The 22187-nt window shown below is 37.4% G+C and overlaps 1 protein-coding gene across 2 annotated transcripts in view; it reads right to left on the minus strand.

Moving 5' to 3' along the window:
* Positions 1-22187, minus strand: part of ROBO2 (roundabout guidance receptor 2) — a 434310-nt gene that overhangs the window by 105212 nt on the left and 306911 nt on the right. Inside the window, exons 6-10 of one of the 2 annotated variants that reach the window (XM_070750263.1) lie at positions 21727-21854; positions 19019-19030; positions 8655-8779; positions 5465-5636; positions 464-669 (exon numbers count right to left, since the gene is read on the minus strand). In XM_070750263.1, coding sequence (XP_070606364.1) covers positions 464-669; positions 5465-5636; positions 8655-8779; positions 19019-19030; positions 21727-21854 — 643 coding nt within the window. Of the gene's footprint in view, positions 1-463; positions 670-5464; positions 5637-8654; positions 8780-18318; positions 18366-19018; positions 19031-21726; positions 21855-22187 lie in introns of those variants that run through there. The other variant, XM_070750262.1, reaches the window with a different exon arrangement.

Raw genomic sequence — 22187 nt, forward strand, 5'->3', positions numbered from 1 at the left:
AGAGCTTGCAAGCGGGTAAAAGCTGGGAACATCGTTAGCACCTGGCTGGGGCTGGAAAGAAACTTACCCAGACCAAGTTAGAGTAATGAAAAAACCCTGCAAAGACTTAGGGCTTGAAAAACATTCTTCACAGAGAGAAACAATGAAAGAGCCTGCAAGGAAAGAGCTAGAAAGATCATTAGCAGCTAGTTAGGGCTGGGGGGGGGGGACCTATATTCAGAGTATAAGACGCACCTAAATTTCAGCCTTTTCAGTGCATCTAATACACCGAAAAATATTGTATGCATTTAAATTGGAATAAATATTTCAGAAATTGTGTCAGCTTCTGTTTACTAAGGGATTTATTAATCCAGAGTGCCTAAACTTATATATTGATGTACAATCATTAAATTAAGCAGCTCTCATTTAACTATTACTCTCTTGATTTCAGAAAGATAAATATGTTGTTACAACATATACTCACCCGTAAAGGTTTAATTTGTAAAGTTCCTTGATCTTGTATAAATGTCCTTGGATCTCTGCCAAGAAAAGTAAATCCTTCTTTTAGCCAGCTGATAACAGGCATTGGGTCACCAGTAGCTTTGCACTTCAGTAAAGCTGTTCCATCTACTGCCAATGTCTGGTTTACAGGTCCCTGGAGAATGATTGGTGGAGGCCTATCTGTTAAAACTGAATTTAAATATATATACGTGCATATATTAGTAGATATCTGTAATATTCAGACTCAAATGCCACTATTTTGAAAAACATTTTCTAGAAAATCATATTACCGTGTTTCCCCGATAGTAAGACCCCCCCCCCCCGATTGTAAGACATATGGGAGGTTTCAGGGGGGTCGGCTAATATAAGCCATACCCCGAAAGTAAGACATATGTCTTACTTTCGGGGAAACACGGTATGAAGAGACAGTAGAACCTCGACATACGTCCCCCCCGCCGCCGCCGCCCCCCCCGCCGCCTGCAAGAGCTCTGCCAGGCGGCTCTCCCCGCTCCGCTCTTCGATATGCCGGAGAGCCGGAGAAGGGGGCGTCCGGACCCCCCCCACCCCCAGCAGAAGCCAAGGGGGGGGTCCTTTCAAGCGGCGCTGGGCGAAAGAGGGCGGGCGGCCAGCAGCAGAAGGTGAGAGGTGCCTCCTTCTCCGGCTCTCCAGCAGATCGAGCGCGCGAAGAGGCACCTCTCACCTTCCGCTGCTGCTGGCCGCCCTCTTTCGCCCAGTGTCGCTTCGGAAGCCGCCGAATGCCGTCAGGGGGGCGCTTGGCGACCGCCACTTGGCGAGCGGAGAGGCGGTCGCCAAGCGCCCTCCTGATGGCGTTCGGCGGCTTCCGAAGCGACGCTGGGCGAAAGAGGGCGGCCAGCAGCGGCGGAAGGTGAGAAGTGCCTCTTCGCGCGCTCGATCTGCCGGAGAGCTGGAGAAGAAGGCACCTCTCGCCTTCTGCTGCTGGCCGCCCGCCCTCTTTCGCCCAGCGCCGCTTGAAAGGACCCCCCCCTTTCCACCCCTTGTCGCCCGACAAAGGAGAAACTTCTGCAAACCGTGCGCCGTCTCCAGCGCTCTCTCCGGGTCAGGTTGTGTGAAAGAGGTCGGGGTTGGGGGAAGGGGAGAGGTAAGATGTGGGGGTTTTTTTTGCAATGCCGCTCCATTGGGGAAAGAGGGAAGGTGGTTCGCTCGGAGTTGGGGCTGAACAGAAGCGCGTGGAGAAGCCCAACCTTGGGGTGGGGTGGGGGAGAAGGGAGAGCAAGGAGGGCCATTGTGCATTGCCAGGTGGTGGGGGTCTCCCCCAGTTCAAAAGGTGCCTTGGCTGGAAGAGTAGCTGGTTTCCAGGGCATAAACTGGCTCGCTTCCAGGGATGGTGCACATCCGCTCACTTGCAGGGAAACAGCTTTGGGGCTAAAGAGGCGCTCCGGGCGCAAGATTGTATCCCGAGTAGTAATTCCATTTACTGCTCCGATGTGCCTCGCTGCAGGCTTTCTGTCAACGAAATAACATCAACATGTTCTTGGAAGCCACCGCCTCTTCCCCTGCCTCGCTGCCCCTTGTCTCGGGCGACAAGGGGTGGAAAGGGGGGGGGGGTCCGGAGCTGCGCCCTCCTTCGCCCGCCTCCTTTCCAATGTAAGACATACCCCGAAAGTAAGACATAGTGGGGCTTTTGGGGGTAAAAAGAAAGTAAGACACTGCCTTACTATCGGGGAAACACGGTAGTAGTTGGTAAGAGTGAGTCTGTTGTAGAAGTTAAGGCAATGGACTAGAAACTGGAAGATCATGCGCTCTAATACCACCTTAGGCACAAAGTAAATTGAGGGATTTTGGGCTAGACACACCCTCTCAGCCTCAGGAAGGAGACAATGGAAAACCATTTCTGAAATCTTGACATGAAAACTGCAGGACAAAACTTTCTTCCTTTCTCTCCCTCCCTCCCTTCCTTCCTTTCTCTCTCCTTCTTTCCTTCCTGCCCTCCTTCCTCTCTCTCCCCTCCCTCCCTTTCTCTCCTCCCTTTCTTCCTTCCTTTTATAGCAATAGCATATATACAGCATTGGGTAGAACTGAGTTAATTATATTAGTCCGGCCCTCTAAAACCATCCTAATTTCTCATGCGGCCCCATGGCAAAATTAATTGCCCACCCCTGGTCTACAAGGTGAGAATATGTTCCTCTAAGTGATGTCTCTTGTGGCTTATACAGATATTTTAAAATGTGAAACATTTTCTAACTGCCTTGTATAATAATACCAACAAAGTTGGAAGGGACCTTGGAGGTCTACTAGTCCAACCCCCTGCTTAGGCAGGAAATCCTATACTAGTTCAGACAAATGGTTATCCAACATCTTCTTTAAAACTTCCAGTGTTGGAGCATTCACAAACTCTGGTGGCAGGCTGTTCCACGGATTCATTCATTGTTCTAACTGTCAGAATTTTTCTCCTTAGTTCTAAGTTGTTTCTCTCCTTGATTAGTTTCCACCCATTGTTTCTTCTTCTACCCTCAGGTGCTTTGCATAATAGGTTAACTCCTTCTTTGTGGCAGATATTGGAACACTGCTATTGTGTCACCCCTAGTCCTACTTTTCATTAAACTAGACATACCCAGTTCCTGCAATTGCTCTTCATATGTTTTAGCCTCCAGCCCCCTGATCCTCTTTGTTGCTCTTCTCTGCACTTTTTCTGCTGTTAGAAGGCAGCTGGGAAGATTCAGCAGAAAGGCAGGGAATTTTAATGGTAACAAGAATGGATTTGGCACCTAAAATGGCCACCGCTGACACCAAATTGCTGCCGCAAATGCCAAAGCATGCAGTCTCTGCAGTCCCTGGTGACAATCTGATGATTGGCAACAAGTCTTTTAGTCAAAGCATTATCCTACTGCAGCCATGCTGCTATCCCAGTGACGATCTCTACTAGAATTAAAGTCTAGGACTTGCTTTGCCTTTGAGAGCTGTGACATGCGGATTGGCACCTTAGCCTCCGACTATGAGCTGGGGAGATGAAGAGCAGTTTGTCCGAGCGACAGATAGTCTGGATTGGATCCACAATACAAGCAATGAGAAATATCGCCACGCAGCACTCCCCTTCTAATAAGCAGTAAGACAATAAATGATTGGCTATCCCTGTTTCCAACTGACAATTCTCGTACTCCAAAAAGACCTCAACTTTGTCTCAGATTGGTCTAACACCTGGCAACTTCAAATATCAACCAACAAATGCTCTACCCTCCACATCGGCAAAAAGAATCCAAACCACATTTATGAACTGAATAAACAAATTCTCGCAGCCAACCCGCACTCAGTAAAAGACCTTGGAATACTAATATCAAATGACCTAAGTGCTAAAGCCCACTGCAACAATATCGCCAAAAAGGCTTCCAGAGTTGTTAACCTGATCCTACGTAGCTTCTGCTCTGGCAATCTCTCACTACTGACTAGAGCCTACAAAACCTATGCCAGACCCATTTTCGAATACAGCTCATCTGTCTGGAACCCACACCACATCTCAGACATCAACACTCTCGAAAACGTCCAAAGGTATTTCACCAGAAGAGCCCTTCACTCCTCCACTTGAAACAGAATATCTTACGAAAATAGACTAACTATCCTGGATCTTGAAAGTTTAGAACTGCGGCGCCTAAAACACGATTTAAGTATTGCCCACAAGATCATATGCTGCAACGTCCTTCCAGTCAACGATTACTTCAGCTTCAACAGCAACAACACAAGAGCACACAACAGATTCAAACTTAATATTAACCGCTCCAAACTTGACTGTAAAAAATATGACTTTAACAATCGAGTTGTCGAAGCGTGGAATTCATTGCCGGACTCAGTGGTTTCAGCCTCCAGCCCCCAACATTTCTCCCTAAGACTCTCCACGATTGACCTCTCCAGGTTCCTAAGAGGCCAGTAAGTGCACTGATGTGCCTATCATCCCCTGTCCAATTGTCTTTCCTTATCTCATATATCATATATTTTCTCTCCTTTCCTTCTACTTCTCTTCTTTCTTACTTTCTATCTTTATATATATTACTTAATGTCTATTCTCTTTCATATGTATTGTATATTGGACAAAGAATAAATAAATAAATAAAAATAAAGAATGACAGCTGCCTGAGGCAGCATAAGTCACTGCTTGGCTGCAATCCAGAATCCAGCAAATTCAGTCTCTGAGGTTAATAAGACTACACAGTTACACCATATAAAAAGTGGCTGGCATTTCTTTTTAGCATGGTCATCACTTTGGTCACTAAATGAGGCAGATGCTTAGGAACAACAACTTATAAATTATTACATGCATTACATTATATAAAAATATTGCTTCTTACTTGACAGTCATTGTTATGAAAGAGATTTTATGCTCAATCTGAAAAGTATCTTCTGGACTTAGAATCAATTCATTTGATAGAATTCATTTGTCCAAAATAATTTCTACCCCTTTGTCATAGGGCAGGTATATCTATGTGTATATGTATATTACCTGTAACAATTGACCACATGTAGGATTTTATTTTGGACTAAAGCTACATGCAGATTTAGAATGATATAATATGGGGATTGCATCTTTAGTTTAGTTCTTTCAGTAATTAAATACTTTCAGTAGCTTAAAAAAATAAATACCAATAGGAAATAATTAGCCGCCCCGAGTCTTCGGAGAGGGACGGCATACAAATCTAATAAATAAATAAACAAAAACAAATAAATACATAAATGAATACATAAATAAATAAATACATAAATAAACAAACAAACAAACAAATAAATATCTGCATATGAAAAGTCCATTTATGTTAGCATTTGTCAAAAGTGAGTGAATATGTGAACAGGGTTCCTTGACTTGGTAACTTCTTATTTAAACCACCCTAACTGCCTTTTGGTCAATCCAAATACAATTGGTTTAGATCTACAACAATTCATAACTTCAGATCATAAAGATATATAAAGCAATATATAACAACAACAACAACAATATATCATAAAGGTCATTTCTTACCATCTGTAACTTCCAACTGAGCTTTTGCTAAGATACTTCCAGCAACTGTGAGTGCTTGACAGATGTAATATCCTGCATCAGCCCGCTGAATATTTGTGATAGTAAGATCTCCAGTTGGTGACACAGAATACCTAGCATTAGGTTGGAGAGGCTGATTCGGAAATAGAAGATTCTGTAGATGTAATGAGGATCATTTAATTAAAAAGCTGAAACCTTACTGATGAAATATTGAGCCAAATATTATAATTTGGATAGTATATGCTATTGTTTTTTGGGGACATTTAAGATGGTTTCCTTAAAGTTCCCAAACACAGCATAATTTTAGAAATCATTTTAATAATAAGTCTTAGAAAAACAAGTGATTACGTAAGTAGTTTTGTCAGTAGATACTACATTTCTAAAAATAAAAAAAATATTATTTGCCTGTGTTTTTAAATAATCTGATGTTAGTGGGAAGTTGTTACGATTTTTCGTAGTGAGAAGTTTTGTACAATTTTACATTTTATTAAATGGTGATACTGAATGTAAGAGCTAAATGAATATTTTTTAATAACAAATCATAACAGCATCTTTCAATTGCCCCTCTAACTCTATGGTATGATTTACTGAAAGTAGGAATCCAATCATTAATAATAGACTCAATTACAAATACAATACTGCAAAGAATGTGGTTCACTTATTCAGAAGTATTGGAAATATACTATTGCAATCCCAAAAATAAATAAAGTATACATATTCTTTAGTATATAGTTGCTGCATTTTATATGGAATATGATTAAAAATGAAATAGCTATGAAATATGAAGAGTTATACAAACTGCCATCATGAAAAATTCAGGGACAGTTATTACATCTCCTATCCAGTTGACAACACTAAGTAAAAGAGTAAAAAGAACCAGTCCAATATAAGAATGCCTTAAAACAGCGGCCCCGACTTTTGGGCACCAGGGACTGCTTCCCTGGATATTAGTTTTTCCATGGACTAGAGAGGGCATGATTTTTTTGTGCTGCCTTCATCCTACAGATGGGACTTTGCTTGTTTGTGTGGTCTGGTTTCTGGCATGCTGTGGCCCACTGCTAGTCTATGGACCAGGGGTTGGGAACCCTGCCTTAAAATTTACAGTATTAGACTAGTATAAGTAGCAGTAATAATAATAATGGGACAATAATAATGTGATCATGATTATTGATGATAATAGAGTTTTCTTTTCCTTTCTTTCTTTTTGGAATAGGAAATGTAAAATTAAATGACAACTGAGTATTCAAAAAAATATTTTTTTAAAAAAATTATATATTCAATTTATGCAAAACGAAAGTAACATGCCTTTGGTATTCTTAATAAAATACAATGACAGGATTTTTAAAATATTAAAAAGTTGATGTCTCCCTACAAAGACCAGACGTTTTTATATTAGAGTGGAAACATTAACCTAGTTAACCTCTGTTGCTTTACTGAAGCTCAATTAAGAAAACAACATGTGGGAATAATGAATCACATTGAACTATGTTTCAAGGTTTGATTATAAACAACTGAGGTATCAATTTTTATGTTACGTTTATTTGCCAAAAAGAGAACATTTAAGCACTCTGGGAACTTGGTCTCAATATTGTAATTAATTCTACAGGTTTGTAATTAAACAGCTTCAACATGTTACAATCAGTACGTAACAGCATTCAATTAAAGAAGCAAGATACATTTTCACCTTAAAATGTTTTACCCTTGAAGTAATACCAATGAAAGTGGATAAAATAGGGTATTAACACTTTTCAATTACACTAAATGACTGTAATCCTGCAAATGATATCCTACTTTAATTAGAAGCTCTTCTCTTTATTACATCATGATGGATGTCCACTTTATTAGATTCAAGTGTGACACTATAAGTCCACTTTACATAAACATTACCATGTTATTAAGGCTTTAAATAACATATTTAAAATGTTTGTTAACAATTCTTGTTTTTATTTTAAAAAAGGCATACATTTTCTCTTCCAAGTAATTTTCTCAATAGCAAGCCAAAAATAATTTTCTTCATAATGAAACCAACTTTTAAATGGTATGAATCAATTTCTTCAAACAATGTTCACGCTGCACATTGAAGTAAACAACCAGAAAACCTGACAAGCTTTGAATCAAAGAAAAATACAATCATTTGCGGAAGAAAATGTTGCATCCTCATCTCTGATTTCTAATGTACAATGGTTACATTGAAAAATGACAGATGAATTATGTATTCAATTCATAAAGAGTATCAACCTATATTTGTAGTTTAACTGATATATAACTCAGATAATATTTCAGTGCCTCAACCATATGGATGCAGCTTTTCATATAAGCTACCTATCCTCAAAAAGACATAGAAATAATTTTCTATTCCACTGAAAATGGCTGTTGTGGTTTAGAATGTGGAGAACAAGACTAAATGTAGTGAGACAAAGGGCTAGAATAATATATTTATATTCCCCAAAACTTATTGGATAGCAAAATAAATTAATTGATATAATTATTCTATAGAATCAATTCAATGTTTCAAAATCTTAAAAATAAGTTGTTGTTGTTATTGTTATTATTATTATATTTAATTATTATTGCTATTACTGATATAAATAGGACAGTTGTGCCTCTTTGCTGGGACTGCCTGCAAATTGGAACATGATCTGCATAAGTCTTTCAAGTAACAGTTTTTTAATATACAGTGTTCCCTCGATTTTCGCAGGGGATGCGTTTCGAGACTGCCTGCGAAAGTCGAATTTCCGTGAAGTAGAGATGTGGAAGTAAATACACTATTTTTGGCTATGAACAGTACCACAAGCTTTCCCTTAACACTTTAAACCCCTAAATTGCAATTTCCCATTCCCTTAGTAACCATTTAAATTATTACTCACCGTGTTTATTTATTAAAGTTTATTTAAAAAAAATATTTATTAAAGGCGGATGAAAGTTTGGTGATGACATATGATGTCATTGGGCAGGAAAAACCGTGGTATAAGGGGAAAAACCGTGAAGTATTTTTTAATTAATATTTTTGAAAAACCATGGTATAGACTTTTCGCGAAGTTCGAACCCGCAAAAATCGAGGGAACACTGTACTTTGAGGAAAACTTCTCTTATACAGATACCCTTTCTGACACATTGGTTCAAAATCCTTGCATATCTCTACTAATGAAAACAATAATTTAAAATAACTTACCTGGCTGCCTTCTTTTTGCCAAAATACTGCTGGCTGAGGATTTCCTTTAGTTTCACATGGAAATGTTATTGTTCTTCCCTGCGCAACAATCTGATCACGTGGCCTTATCACAAACTGTGGAGGTGCTATGAGGTGAGAAGTCAAAATAAGACATTAAGAGGTGAAAGCTTTAAGCAATTATATCAAAAAGTTAATATGTTAATAAAAGTCAATACAGTAATACCTCATCTTACGAACTTAATTGGTTCCAGGACGAGGTTCGTAAGGTGAAAAGTTCGCAAGATGAAACAATGTTTCCCATAGGAATCAATGGAAAAGCCAATAATGCGTGCAAGCCGATTAGGAAAATCCAAAACATTAAGGCTTAAAAAAAAAAAAGCTGCCGGCAGACGAAGCTGAGGCGAACGGAGTGGGGGGAGGGAAACCCATGGAGATCCAGAGGGGAGAATGGGGCAGGAAAGAGTGGAGAAAAACGGAGGAAACCCATGGAGATCCAGAGGGGAGAATGGGGCAGGAAAGAGTGCAGAAAAATGGAGGAAACCCATGGAGATCCAGAGGGGAGAATGGGGCAGGAAAGAGTGCAGAAAAATGGAGGAAACCCATGGAGATCCAGAGGGGAGAATGGGGCAGGAAAGAGTGCAGAAAAATGGAGGAAACCCATGGAGATCCAGAGGGGAGAATGGGGCAGGAAAGAGTGCAGAAAAACGGAGGAAACCCATGGAGATCCAGAGGGGAGAATGGGGCAGGACAGGGTGGGGAAAAACAGGAGGAACTCAAGTCTGGAGGTTGGGCATCCCAGCGGCGGGCGGCAGCTTCGTAAGGTGAAAAAAGTTTGTAAGAAGAGGCAAAAAAATTCCGAACCCTGGGTTCGTATCTTGAAAAGTTCGTATGACGAGGGGTTCGTATCATGAGGTACCACTGTATTTTGAATTTCAGAAATCAACTTTGACTCAAAACAAGTAAAAAATGTAAGTTAGCAAAAGCTAAAAAAACAGGACTACAGGTTTTTTTAAAGTATATATAGAGAGCATATCTTGAAGATTACTCTGTCAAAGTGTTGTCCTAGGTCTTGTACGGTACACTTTAGGACCACAGGATGACTATATATAAATGGAAACTGTGCAATATAAATTTCTAAGAAATATCTTACAAATTCAATAGTTAAAATTTAACTATTTTTTTAACCAATTGGTAAAAACTAACTTTAGCAACTTTGACATGAACAATCATTTTAGGGCAGATAGAGAATATATTTGCTAAATAAGCTGCAGCAGTGCCAAGTGACAATAACATTAAGTAGAGGGCGTATGAGAAAGGCTTGATGGAGGATAATTAGAAAGGATGTGAAAAGTAAAGGCCAAAGTAATCAAAGAGATGGTAAGAGCACTCAAGGCGGTGACTCCTAAGCTGGGAGAGTGATTCCAATAGATCCAATGAACATCAGAGCTCTATGTTCAAAAGAGTGAAGTACTAGGAACAGCTAAGATACTGTGGAGAACCCTCAAACTCCCAGGTCTCTCTGGTAGAGTCTGTTTTCATTAATTGATAGAAGTAGAGACATCCAGTGACCACATACAAAAAAACCCATGATTGCCTGCTTAAACATATCTAATTGCTTTAAATTTATAATTTTAGTGGTGCTTTTCATTAATTCTTGCCATTTAACTTTAAATAGGGATATTATCTTAGCATTGAACAACAACATGACTTTATTTTTAAGTACTAATACTAATAGTGATAATTAATAGTGTAATTAATACCATAGCACCCACAGGTTAAATGAAAACACCCATGGCTTTTTTCCCATCAAAAATCCCAAAGATTTGGAATTTGTGGTTGTATATTTCTGAAGGTAATGGTTTAACATCTATTATTTCCAGTTTATTCAGAAATAAACACGTAAAAGTTTCATCTCATGTTTGTGCATCTTTGTTATATGGTGTAAGGCAGTGATTTTCAACCTTTTTTGAGCTGTGGCACATTTTTTACATATACAAAATTATGGGGCACATTGAGCGAGGGGGAGTGGGGGGGCACAAAAAGTTTGGACAAAAAAATTATCTCTCTCTCTCTTTCTCCCTTTCGCTCTATTTCTCTCCCTCTTTCTATCTCTTCCTTCCTTCCCCTCTCTGTCCATCCATCTTTCTTTTTCTCTTCCTTCCTTCCTCTCTTTTTTGCTCTCTTTCTATCTCTCCCTCCTTCCCTGCCTCTCTTTCTTTCTCTTGCTTTCTTTCTCGCTCTTTCTCTCTTGCTTTCTTTCTCTCTTGCTTTCTTTCTCTCTGTGTCTTGCTTTCTTTCTCTCTCTCTTTCTCTCTCTTGCTGAGCTTCGCGGCACACCTGACCATGTCTCGCGGCACACTAGTGTGCCACGGCACACTGGTTGAAAAACACTGGTGTAAGGCATTATGTAACAAACTAAGAAAGTTATATCAAAGGTGGATAAGCTTAGATTTTGGATTTTCCAGAAACTCTCTAGGCCTTTACAATTCTATGCATGGTATGTATGTATGTATGTTTGGTTTTTATATTAATTGATTTTTAATCATCAATACCAAATTACTATTATACACTGTTTTATTGTCGCTGTTAGCCGCCCCGAGTCTCTGGAGAGGGGCGGCATACAAATCCAATAAATAAATTAATAAATAATAAATAAATTTACTGATTTGGAAAAGGACTGTGTTTTCCTGAGGGAGTTAAAATTATGAGAATAAGAGTGAAAACCCTTTGGGAGTCAAAAATCAATGTGAAAACTAAAACTAGGAGCAGAATCATACCGTAAGTATTGGTAATTTTGCTGCAAAACAGTTGTTTTAATAAGATGGGGACTTACAAATAAGGTGCTTGATAATTGATGCCAAAAGGGTACAAATCAGCATAGCTGCATGAATTGCAGTAATTACCCCATTAATTGACAAGAAAATAAATAAAAAAGGTACTAAATATTGGTAATTTTCATTAAATACTTTAGACTATTGTTGTAAGCAGTGAATTATATAGAAATTTATCAAAGACATAGTTTCATTAAAAATATGAACTTGGCTGAAATAATATTTGACTAGCTGTATCAAAAAGAATTAATACAATGGGAAAAAATAAAGAATGTTATATTTGGAATGCAACTATAAAAGCACAAAAAGGCAAACAATACTACTTAAATCTTAACATATGTTAATAAGAAGTATTTAAAGTTGTTTGAAAAGCTTATAGTTCAATAGCAGTTTATATGAAACTTGCATGATTTATTAACACAATCATAGGTAATGATGAGAACCTAAAATACATTAAATTCATATTTCAAGATCTGGAATATGTTCTGAATATCCTTTCATTTGTATTCAATTTATTTTCTATAATTGTAAATCTTGTAACTGACTTTGAGATTCATAACTAAATTCATAAGTAAGCTTTTTCTGAAGTGAAAGTAGCTGATGTACAGTCCTATTAACCTGATTGTAGACTGTTCTTTGCTGAACTAGTGGCTCTTATAATAATTGTATAGGGAATGCTCATGATTTAATGAACCACTGATTGATGGAGTTAAGTTTTATTGGGGCAACTACATATTTTTTGTTTGGCTTAACTACATTGTATTATTATTCTTGTCTTTGCTCAGAGTTTCTGGTGGTATATTGGTAAACCATATATGTTTGTTGAATAAATAAGTCAAAATAAATAAAATGATTTTTAACATGAGTAATAAAGTTGCTTGTTTTTAGCATTCGGTTTAAACACAAGATCAAAGTAATTCTATCTTCAATAACACTGCACAATCTCCACTCTCAGTAATCCAAAAACAAATTTTGTGGGTATTTATATTTTAGTGTTTCCTAGATTGTTCAGATGATATTTAAATTTTAGTTCAATAACCAAAAATGAGAATTTATTCAGAAAGCATATTGGGTATATTTAGATCTGTCTGTAATTTGACATAAAGTTTGAACAGTTCAGATTCTTTGGATTGCATCTAATATGGGCTGGTTTTTGTTTTTTGTTTTGCTTTGTCTTTGGCCATATCTGTTTTTGATCTTACCAGCTTAAGGTTTGTAATGTCAGTTAGAACTGGCCTTAGAGGCTAGGGGAAAGAAAACAGGTATATGGAATCAGTTCCCTCCCAAGACTTTTTTTTTTTTTTTTGGGGGGGGGGGGTTCAGAGTAAACTGAATTCTCATATAGCCTTAAATCAGACTGCAATTTTAGAGGAAACTCCTACAGCCACTTATATGTCAATCTGAATCTAACATGACAAACACCATTGTGTAGTCACATCTAAAAACAAAAAATGGTGATAGATGAAGAATTTAATAATGTATGATGAGTTTGTCATTCCTGCAATTTTAGCTGCTGAACGACATTTCTCATTAGATACTGAGACTTCACAGACTTAACCAGTCAAAGGAAAAGATATCAGTTACTAATGCACCAATTGCATGACTATCCTATTGATCTGGTACCAGGGGCTAAGATCCCAATTGGATGTGTCTACTCTTTATCACAACTTAGGTTGGTAGCCTTGAAGGGATCCATTGATAAAAATGTGAAAAGAGGCTTTATTTGACCCTTAGCCCTTCCTGCAGTGACTCCTGTACTGTTTTTTAGAAAGAAATTGGGAGCAACGATTACTGGCAATTGAATCAGATTACTGTTTATAATCATTACTCTTTGTCATTCACCTCTGAATACCTCTACAATGCTAGATGTTTATCAAGTTAGATTGTACAATGTAATTTGCAAAAAAGAGAAGTGAATTGAATACAGTATTTTGAACATACTATAGGTATATTGATTATATGATAATGTGACCTGGATTGAGGGATCCTTATGCAATCTTCCAGCATTTTATGAGTGATGTGTTCTAAGATCTCCTGGATTATTATGGTATATCATTATTTATATTGATAATATCCCGATTTTCTTGACTTCTATTGCAGACCATTAACAATATGTCAGACCAATTTACAAAGACTGCAGAAAAATCATCTATTTACAAAACCCACAATATGAATTTGAGAGTACCACAATAGAATTTCTAGGCAATCATATACAGTGGAACCCCGACATAAGAGCTGCTCTACTTAAGAGCAACTCGAGATAAGAGCTGGGAGGGGAGAGATATTTTTGTTCTACTTACAAGCCCAAATTCGAGATACAAGCGCCAAGGAGCTGTCTCCTGAAGCCAAACGCTAACTTCCGCGTTCGGCTTCAGGAGACAGCTGCGAAGCGGCGCGCATGTTTTAAAAGGTTGCAGCCGGCCTGGGGGGCTCAGGGGGGGTGCTTGCAGCTTTCTTTCTTGCTCTTTTTCTTTCTCTCTTTTACCTTCCCTTCCTCTATTTCTTCTTTTCTTTCTCCTTCCCACCTTCTTCCCTCCCTCCCTTCAGTCATTCCTCTCTTACTCTCCCCTTTCATAAGTTTCCTTGCTTCCTTCCTCTGTTCCTGTCCCTTCCCCCTTTCTTTCTTTCTTTCTTTCTTGCTCTTTTTCTTTCTCTCTTTTACCTTCCCTTCCTCTATTTCTTCTTTTCTTTCTCCTTCCCACCTTCTTCCCTCCCTCCCTCCCTTCACTCATTCCTCTCTTACTCTCCCCTTTCATAAGTTTCCTTGCTTCCTTCCTCTGTTCCTGTCCCTTCCTCTTTCCTTCCTTCCTTCCCACCCTCCGTCCATTCATTCACCCATTCCTCTCTTGATCGCTTAAAGCCGGTCCCTGGTGCAAAAAGGGTTGGGGACCTCTGTCCTACAGGATTGGGTGGCAGAGAAGTTGAACATATGTAAATTTAAAAGTTTAAGAAAGTTTACAAGTTAAGTGAAAGAAACTTCATTATTCATTTATATGTACATGTACATTTCTTCATTAAAAACATGTCTTTCTGCATAATTTAGACTAACTTTGTGAGTTTTTTGAGGGCTGGAACCAATTAAAATTATTTACATTAATTCCTATGGGGAAAAGTCGTTCGAGATAAGAGCTGCTCGACTTAAGAGCCCAGGTCCGGAACGAATTAAACTCGTATCTCGAGGTACCACTGTATCTTCTTTAGATAGATATCATGGATCCTGATAAGGTGGATGTTATCTTGTCTTGGTAGTCCTCACACAAGGATTATAATGCCTCCTGGGCTTTGCAAATTTTGACCAGTTCTTTATTATTTAGAATAGAATACAGTGATCCCTCGATTTTCGCGGGTTCAAACTTCACGAAACGCTATACCACAGTTTTTCAAAAAATATTAATTAAAAAATACTCCGCGGCTTTTTTTCTATACCACGGTTTTCCTCACCCGATGACGTCATACGTCATCACCAAGAGTCACTTTTTCTATCATTTTTCTCTCTCTCTCTACCTTCCACTCTCCCCCCTCTTGCTCTCTTTCTCTTTCTCCCTCTCCCTCTCTGTGAGAACGCCTGCCCCCACCTCTCCTGCAGCCCCCTCACTGATAGCTGGGACAAAAGTGCTCTCAGCTAAGGGACTGTGAGAGGGGCGATGCAGGCATTCTGAAAGCGCACAGAGTGGCTACCGGCCGAATGAGGAGGATGAGAAGCCGTAGCCGCCAGCACTGCTGCAGGAGGACCCGTGTCCGAAGAAAGCCGGTGAGAGGGGTGGATCGGGCGGGCGGGTGGTAGTGACGAGGGGGCTGGAGGCGCTGGGGGGGCGGGGGCAGCCGACATTCAAAGCAATCTTTGCCGGCCTCTGCACTTTCGTCACTCCCTGCCCTAATTTCAAGCCCGGCTCCTTGCGCTGCCTTGAAAAAGGGTGCGTGGGGGTAGTTTTTGGCTGTCCATAGCAAAAAATGGTGTTTTTACTTCCGCACCGCTACTTTGCGGAAAATCGACTTTCGCGGGAGGTCTTGGAACGTAACCCCCGCGAAAATCGAGGGAACACTGTAACAGAGTTGGAAGGGACGCTGGAGGTCTTCTAGTCCAATCCCATGCTTAGGCAGGAAACCCTACATCCCTTCAGACAAATGGTTATCCAACATCTTTTAAATACTTCCATTGTTGCAGCATTCACAACTTCTGGAAGCAAGCTATTCCACGGATTAATTGTTCTGTCAGGAAATATCTTCTTAGTTATAAGTTGCTTCTCTCCTTGTTTAATTTCCACCCATTGCCTCTTGTTCTACCCTCAGGTGCTTTGGATAATAGTTTGACTCCCTCTTCTTTGTGGCAACCCCTGATATATTGAAACACTGCTATCATGTCTTCCCCAGTCCTTCTTTTCATCAAACTAGACATACCAAGTTCCTGCAACCACTCTCCATATTCTTAGCCTCCAGTCCCCTAATCATCTTGGTTGCTTTTCTCTGTACTCTTTCTAGACTCTCCACATCTTTTTTAACATTATGGCGACGAAAACTGAATGCAGAATTCCCAGTGTGGCCTTACCAAGGCATTATAAAGTGGTATTAAACTTCACATGATCTTGATTCTATACCTCTGTTAATGCAGCCTAGAACTGTGTTTGCTTCTTTGGCAGCTGCTGCACACTGCTGGCTCATATTTAAATGGTTGTCCACTAGGGCTCCAGGGTCCTTCTCACAGTTACCACTGTTGAGCAAGGTACCACATATACTATGCCCGTGCATTTTGTTTTTCGTTTTGTTTTGTTTCCTAAAGTCATAGCACCATTGACCAACTTCTTCCAGAAGGTCCCTTTTCAATAAAATGAGAAGATTCAGAAAGCTTTTGAAGCCTTAAACTCTGCATTTATCCTTCAGCTCAATTTTTGTCAGCCAGATCTAGCAAGTCCTTTTGTCATAGAGACTGACATCTCTGAGGTACTGCTAGGAGCAGTACTACTTCAGACACACTTGATGCTCTTTCAGTATATTCTCCTGTGGCTACTCTGTTTTCCCAAAAGAAGACATTCCCTGATAATAAGCCCAATGAGACTTTTAAGTGCACCTTAATAAGGCCAAGCACTTATTTCAGGTTTCAAAAAAATATAAGACAGGGTCTTATTTTCAGGGAATGAAAAAGCCACTTTTGAAATATTGTGACATCTGCTAGAAGGAGCCAGACACCCAGTGGAAATCTGTATTGGTCACCAGAATCACAAACATCTTCAAACCACCAGGAAACTAAATCAAATACTAATCCACTCAACACTTTTCTTCGTTCACTTTAATTTCAGAACACATCTCTTGCAGTCATTATAAATGTGCTGATGCCCTGTATCAACACTCCGACACTGACTCTCAATCCGCCACTGTCAAACCTTCAGAAAATACTATCGCTTCAATGTTCCATTAACTCTACTATAGGAAGCAAAGAACTTAGCCACCTTAGTCAACATACTCATCTTGTCTTTTGCAGACTTTGTGCAAATTTCCACCTGACATTTGTTACTCAGTGTAGATCCAAAAAAACCCTAGATGACCAATTCCTGGGGTTTTTTCCCATTGAAGCAGACACTTATCACCTGCAATTATCAAAATGCACTCAATCTTCCATATATCGTATTGGTTCCCAATGCTGTAGTATCAACATGTTGGTATCAACACTGTTTACAGTACTTGATAGTCTGGAAGGGAAATGGTGGAGAGAAATGTTTCTGAGAGAATGCTCCACACTTGGTATTTCAGTTCCATTGCTGATACCCAAAAAATCCTGAACCAGAGGTGGGTTTCTACCGGTTCTTTAGAACCGTTAGTAAACCCCTGGTGATGTCATGGAGCCGGTTCTGTCAGTGTTGGTCCATGGGTGCCATCTTGGATTTAGCTTCTGTGCATGTATGTGCAAAATGTACACTTCCATCATGATGTGAACTAGTGGGGAAGGTAAGTGGAATCCACCCTGTCCTGAACCTTCAATTGAGGTTGGAGGAGATTGTGGGGAGGAGGAGACTGTCACAGATCAGAACTCATGTGCTCAGTCTAAAAAAGAAAAAAAAGGTCTCTTTAAACACAGCTTGTTTCAATCTCATTTAAGAGGCAGCCCTGAGCCATCATCCTTCACTGAAATTGTCTGATCACTGGCTGTTACATGATGCTCATTTGGATTCTATTTGTGACATTTTGACCTCTGGACTGGCTGATGAAACTCTAGACTGGGTTTTAAATATTATTCTGTATGTTCCTGTTAAAAGCCAAACCACCCTGGAAAAACTCTTTCAGAAGTTTTGTTTTCATTTGCATACTTTGCCCGTTGTTACCTCTTTTAACTTGTGTAAACTGTTACTTTCTTTAGCAAATGCGTGTGAGTGTATAATTGCAATTCAAGATGGATAATAACTGCAACTGTACTTTGGACAAACAAACCAGGTAGAAACAATGCAAGAGTATTTCTGTGTATGAGAATATTGATTTGTCTATGTGAAAATCTGATGAGAACATAATAGACAACAATGGAGGGAAAAGAAATGAACTCTCTTTTTCCAGAATTTATCTAATGTAAGATCCTATAGAAGATAATCTAAATGCTTAATATATATTCTGCTTATGTAAACTCAGTACCATATAATACAAATGATTTGTTTTAATAGAGAAGACAGAGATAATTTAATAATTTATACCAATAATTTAATGCTTTAAAATGGAATTTTCATTTTGGAAAATGAAAATTTAAGCAGTGATTAAATCCGGATCTTTTCTTTTCCTCTGAGACAGAATGAAAACTTTTAAAACTACATCTACCCTGTATTTCATATCACATACAACCAAAGGACACTTACATATTTGACACATTAGTAAAAAGCTTCTTTTATTTCAGTTGAAACCCTATAAAATAATGGTAATGATATCAAAAATTTTAATAACCTCTCAATATTAGTATTGTTATTTAACAGTGCAATTGAAAAAACAATCTCTAGAAATGTAATTTCACAAAACACTGCAGCAGTTTCTGTTGTATATCATACTGAACACAAAACAAAACTGGCATTTCTAATGCAAATAAAAATGACATTGATAACAGTTCGTAAATAAGTTCTCTGTAATTTTTTTTTAATACTGGAAACAAAATTCATTTCAGGTAAAGCATAACTTCCATATCTTTTTAAAAAACACAGCACCAAAAATATGTCTACTTATACTAGTCACTGCTGTTTCAATTTTTTTTTCCAGATACCATCAAAGAGTATAATTTCACTTATTTCAGTGACAGTACAAATTAGATTGCAATTTTTAAATAAAATATATTCATTATTTCTATTATGCAGCATTTCAGATATGATACCAAATTATTAAGGTCCTTGAATTATTCCATTTTTTCTACTGTATAATAACTTTGAAAATAGGTAAATAATAATTATTTCCTTCTCTATGAGATATTTAGTAATTAATAATTATTTTTAAAACTTCTGTATGATAATAAATGAAAGATGGAAAATTATATGAAATTATGCTAAAATGGATAGAAGGATGGCTACTTACCAACAGGACGAGCTGAAGATATTACAATGATGTGGTGAGAACATAACAAAATTAAAGAAAAAAAAAAGAATTTGTCAGAATGCATGATGTGTAATGCTATGCTATATGTGGATAATTACCTGAACATTATTCATATATAGTAACTATAATTAATATTTTTTTCTGATATTTATTATTTTAAAACTGCATTGAGAAATACATATGTAGAATTTGATTATATAAAATTAGTGATCTGATTACTTCTATTGTTAGGTACATAAGACACTATCAAATGTCATTTCAAATATTTAAAGAAAAGCAGATAAATCTCTAGATTTTTTATTTATTTAATCTAAACTCACAAATTGGAAAATATTAATCCAATTAAAAGAAGGAATAGCGTGAATATTTGACTTAAAGACCAATGGTGTTTAATCATATCTAATCCATCTGAAACCACTGAAACTGTTAAAGAAGAAAAAAAGTATTTTCTCTTACTAAGTGGCTTTTATTTTTATCATTCCCAAAAGCTGGCTACAAATATACATTCTTTGACTTTTCTATTTTATTTTTATTATGTTTCAAATGTTTAGATCTCACTTCCAACATGAGGAATATGCACTATAACAAAATATTTTCAAATTTATCTTTGTTGAAATTAAGCTGCAGTAAATTTATTTTTATTTATTTTGTTTTGTCAAGTACATATTAGTGGTATACAAAGATATAACAATACAGTGATACCTCGATTTCCCTCAGGCTCCCCTTGATTCATTTTTGCCAGCATTGCTTTGAATCCCAGCGAGGGGAGCCTCAGGGGATTCCCCGCGCTTTGGCTGACAATGGAAGTCCAGAGGCGGGGCATCCCCACGGCGCAAGGCCAAAGGGGTGACTTTGGGGATGGGGTTGCACGCAATATTTGCTTTTACATTGATTGCTATGGGGAAAATTGCTTCGTCTTACGAACTTTTCATCTTACGAATCTGGTCACAGAACGGATTAAATTCATAAGACGAGGTATCACTGTATATATTATTCCCTTAAAGTAGTGATGCCTGTTCTAAAAATTGCATGAAATGTATGGGGCAATTCATTGCTATATATGTTTTTAGCACAATAGGAAACTATTAATTGCAAAAATAAAGCATAAAACCTCTATTGTAAAAAATCTGGAGAGTTTCCCACTATCAGAATTACTATGCCGCCCTCATTTTCTTTCTTTCTTTTCCCATCAAAATTCATCAATTAACTAAACCATATTCTAAAAGTTGGCATCTCATATCAGTTGAACCATATTCTAATAAAGTAGACCATATAAACATATATGATTTAATGGGGATGAATGAGAAAAACCACTTATGAAGCAATTTTTGCAGTTCTAGTGAAATCTTTAGCACATGCTGCTAAAATGTGAAAACAGTGTCTGTGTGATACCCATTATTTTTATACTTCTATTTTTATGTTTGTGTGTGTATACTCATTTATAAAATGACCTGCAGCTGCATTTATTACCAATGAAGTTCACAGCTGGCAACAGAAAAAATACACGCCAATAATGAATAGAATTTCAGCAGACTAACATATCCTCTAAAAAGAATATAGGAATGCAAGATTTATTAAGCTAATACTTATATGATTTATAGTGTACTATACAGCAAAAATATATCGTGAAAGTTACATAAATATTTTGTTCCTCAGTATCCCATATATAATAAACTTTTTATTTCTCTCACACACATAAGTTGTACATCCATCTTGTTTTTTATATATACGGCAGACCAAAAATTAGGATCCATAGGCCATTCCTTATAGATACTGTATTTTGTAAAAAAAAAATTCCAGAAAAAAGTTACTGTATTATGAATTTTCAAAAGTCACACATCATAAAAATAAAAGTGTTTGGAAGACCTTGGTATTTTCTACTTCTGTTTCTACATTTTTTTAAAAATCTGCATTTTCATATATAATCTGTGTGTGTCTATGTATGTACACACACACACACACACACACACACACACACACTATAGCAGTCGCAAATCACCACATTTTTCCTCTTTTCTCATATATTCATCTAATTCTTCCTTGATTCTTTAGATATTGTACTGGTCTGATCTATTGAATTTATTGTGAAAAATAAAACTCATATATTTCTTGATGACTAGTTTTATAGTCACCTGTTGTTGCATGGTCACCTGTAATGAAGAAAAGTATATGTTTCATGTATCTATCCTTAATTTTTTTATGACAGTACTGGAACTTCATTTGTATAAGGAGATATATGGTTTCAGCTGCTATTTTTCATTTAAATCTGAAATTGTGAACATTTGCTTCAATTTCCTTATTTATAAGATTTCAAAGAACAAAATGTATCGGCACTTAGTTATGCAATGCTTATAAAAATATAAAGCCCTTTTTACTGACTCTTGGGTTTACCGTAAAAAAAGAGGTTTCATGAGTTTTAAGAATTTTCTCTTGCTATAATAAATGCAATAACATCAAAATCTATTTTTAATCATTAGGAAGTATCTTAATGTCAAAAAAGATTTTCTGCATGTTATCCTTGGCAGCTGCTATCAGTGATCAAAGAAAGCTAAAAGCAGAGTTGATTACTTAAATACAACTGCATCCTCTATTGTAAAAGATAATCTTTGAATCTAATCTTCAGTCACCAAAAGATATGTCCGAATATGTTATATGTTGCTATATGTTTTAAATAGTTCAGAACTCACCTCGAACTGTAAGAGTTGCAGATGTTTCAACTTTTCCAACTCTGTTTTCAGCTATGCATGTGTATGTCCCTTCATCTGAGCTCATAGCCTTTTTAATACGCAAGGTGTAATCATCTTTGATATCATATCTGCTTTTAGAATAGAAAAGAAAATTATACCAAGTTTAATTTTTCACCGGGAATGCTGTCATCATTATTCTAACACAGAAACATCTCTAGAAGATAATTCATTATATGAAATGACATAATTCCACTAAGAATTAATCTTCATGACACTTTTATTGAACCTTGTATTACTTAAAGCTTTACAGCCATAAAATTAGTATCGCTATGTTCATGTCACATTAAAGTTATATTAGGAATATCACTTATACTGTCCTTTTTCTAAATCACTACAATCAGATAGTACTATTATCACTATATAATATCCTAAGTTTTATTCTCATCTAACAATATGAAATA

The sequence above is a fragment of the Erythrolamprus reginae genome, chromosome 4 (genome assembly GCF_031021105.1).
Source record: "Erythrolamprus reginae isolate rEryReg1 chromosome 4, rEryReg1.hap1, whole genome shotgun sequence".
Classification (NCBI taxonomy): domain Eukaryota; kingdom Metazoa; phylum Chordata; class Lepidosauria; order Squamata; family Dipsadidae; genus Erythrolamprus; species Erythrolamprus reginae.